The 2,500-nt window shown below is 52.7% G+C and overlaps 1 protein-coding gene across 5 annotated transcripts in view; it reads right to left on the reverse strand.

Annotated features, from left to right (window-relative positions):
• LOC118382909 (cyclin-dependent kinase 17-like) overlaps positions 1–2,500 on the reverse strand; it is a 146,510-nt gene that overhangs the window by 98,827 nt on the left and 45,183 nt on the right. For 4 of the 5 annotated variants that reach the window (XM_052481825.1, XM_052481824.1, XM_052481822.1 and 1 more), the window contains exon 3: positions 1,193–1,363. The exons of the other annotated variant lie outside the window; for it this stretch is intronic. In XM_052481825.1, the coding sequence (XP_052337785.1) occupies positions 1,193–1,363 (171 nt within the window). The remainder of the gene's footprint in view (positions 1–1,192; positions 1,364–2,500) is intronic. 5 annotated transcript variants of the gene reach the window in all.

A 2,500-nucleotide genomic window follows, 5' to 3' on the forward strand; every position in this document is an offset into this window, starting at 1 on the left:
CAGAGAGTTCTGAGAGGTGTATAGAGAGTTCTGAGAGGTGTATAGAGAGTTCTGAGAGGTGTATAGAGAGTTCTGAGAGGTGTATAGAGAGTTCTGAGAGGTGTATAGAGAGTTCTGAGAGGTGTATAGAGAGTTCTGAGAGGTGTATAGAGAGTTCTGAGAGGTGTATAGAGAGTTCTGAGAGGTGTATAGAGAGTTCTGAGAGGTGTATAGAGAGTTCTGAGAGGTGTATAGAGAGTTCTGAGAGGTGTATAGAGAGTTCTGAGAGGTGTATAGAGAGTTCTGAGAGGTGTATAGAGAGTTCTGAGAGGTGTACAGAGAGTTCTGAGAGGTGTACAGAGAGTTCTGAGAGGTGTATAGAGAGTTCTGAGAGGTGTATAGAGAGTTCTGAGAGGTGTACAGAGAGTTCTGAGAGGTGTACAGAGAGTTCTGAGAGGTGTATAGAGAGTTCTGAGAGGTGTATAGAGAGTTCTGAGAGGTGTATAGAGAGTTCTGAGAGGTGTACAGAGAGTTCTGAGAGGTGTATAGAGAGTTCTGAGAGGTGTATAGAGAGTTCTGAGAGGTGTATAGAGAGTTCTGAGAGGTGTATAGAGAGTTCTGAGAGGTGTACAGAGAGTTCTGAGAGGTGTACAGAGAGTTCTGAGAGGTGTATAGAGAGTTCTGAGAGGTGTATAGAGAGTTCTGAGAGGTGTATAGAGAGTTCTGAGAGGTGTATAGAGAGTTCTGAGAGGTGTATAGAGAGTTCTGAGAGGTGTATAGAGAGTTCTGAGAGGTGTATAGAGAGTTCTGAGAGGTGTATAGAGAGTTCTGAGAGGTGTATAGAGAGTTCTGAGAGGTGTATAGAGAGTTCTGAGAGGTGTATAGAGAGTTCTGAGAGGTGTATAGAGAGTTCTGAGAGGTGTATAGAGAGTTCTGAGAGGTGTACAGAGAGTTCTGAGAGGTGTATAGAGAGTTCTGAGAGGTGTTTAGAGAGTTCTGAGAGGTGTACAGAGAGTTCTGAGAGGTGTATAGAGAGTTCTGAGAGGTGTATAGAGAGTTCTGAGAGGTGTATAGAGAGTTCTGAGAGGTGTATAGAGAGTTCTGAGAGGTGGGATTAACAAGCATGGAGAAAGAAAAAGCCACCAAGGGTAACGGTCATGCTCTGGATTCCGGATTGTGTGTACACGTGTGCGTGTATAATGTGTGTGTGTACCAAGGGATCCGGTCCTGTGCAGGGTGAGGTAGGGCCTGTCGCGGTCCAGGCCTGGGTTGTCTCTGCGCAGGGCAGCGGTGCGGCCAAGGTGGCCAGCGTACTGACGCAGGAAGGACGGAGCGCTGTGAGAGGCTGGGGGATGTATGCTAACAGGACACACCACCATGGGCTCTGAGAGAGAGAAGGAGGGAGAGAGGGGGAAGGGTAGAAAAAGAAGGAGGAGGGAGAGAGGGAAGGGAGGAGGGAGAAGGAGGAGGGAGAGAGGGAAGGGAGGAGGGAGAGGGAGGAGGGAGGAGGGGAGAGAGAGGGAAGGGTAGAAAGAGAAGGAGGAGGGAGAGAGGGAAGGGAGGAGGGAGGGAGAGGAAGGAGGGAGAGAGGGAAGGGAGGAGGGAGAGGGAGGAGGGAGAGAGGGATGGGAGGAGGGAGAGGGAGGAGGGAGAGAGGGAAGGGAGGAGGGAGAGGGAGGAGGGAGAGGGAGGAGGGAGAGAGGGAAGGGAGGAGGGAGAGGAAGGAGGGAGAGAGAGGGAGGAGGGAGAGAGGGAAGGGAGGAGGGAGAGGGAGGGAGGAGGGAGAGGGAGGAGGGAGAGAGGGATGGGAGGAGGGAGAAGGAGGAGGGAGAGAGGGAAGGGAGGAGGGAGAGGGAAGGGTAGAGAGAGAGGGAGGAGGGAGAGAGGCAAGGGAGGAGGGGGAGGGAGGAGGGAGAGAGGGAGGGGAGGAGGGAGAGGGAGGAGGGAGAGAGGAAAGGGAGAAGGGAGAGGGAGGAGGGAGAGAGGGAAGGGTAGAGAGAGAGGGAGGAGGGAGAGAGGGAAGGGTAGAGAGAGAGGGAGGAGGAAGGGAGGAGGACAAGAAGAAAATGAGAGAAGAGGGAGAGAAAGGGAGAAAAGAGGGGACAGATAAAGACCAGGCAGAAGGAGCTGACAGCAGAGATATGGACAGAAGCAGTAGTCATGTTAGTAGAGGGAGCTGACAGCAGAGATATGGACAGAAGCAGTAGTCATGTTAGTAGAGGGAGCTGACAGCAGAGATATGGAGGAAGAGAGGCCCCAAGGAGACAGGTAGAGCATGGAGGAAGAGAGGCCCCAAGGAGATAGGCAGAGCATGGAGGAAGAGAGGCCCCAAGGAGATAGGCAGAGCATGGAGGAAGAGAGGCCCCAAGGAGATAGGCAGAGCATGGAGGAAGAGAGGCCCCAAGGAGACAGGCAGAGCATGGAGGAAGAGAGGCCCCAAGGAGACAGGCAGAGCATGGAGGAAGAGAGGCCCCAAGGAGATAGGCAGAGCATGGAGGAAGAGAGGCCCCAAGGAGACAGG

The sequence above is a fragment of the Oncorhynchus keta genome, chromosome 27 (genome assembly GCF_023373465.1).
Source record: "Oncorhynchus keta strain PuntledgeMale-10-30-2019 chromosome 27, Oket_V2, whole genome shotgun sequence".
Taxonomy (NCBI): domain Eukaryota; kingdom Metazoa; phylum Chordata; class Actinopteri; order Salmoniformes; family Salmonidae; genus Oncorhynchus; species Oncorhynchus keta.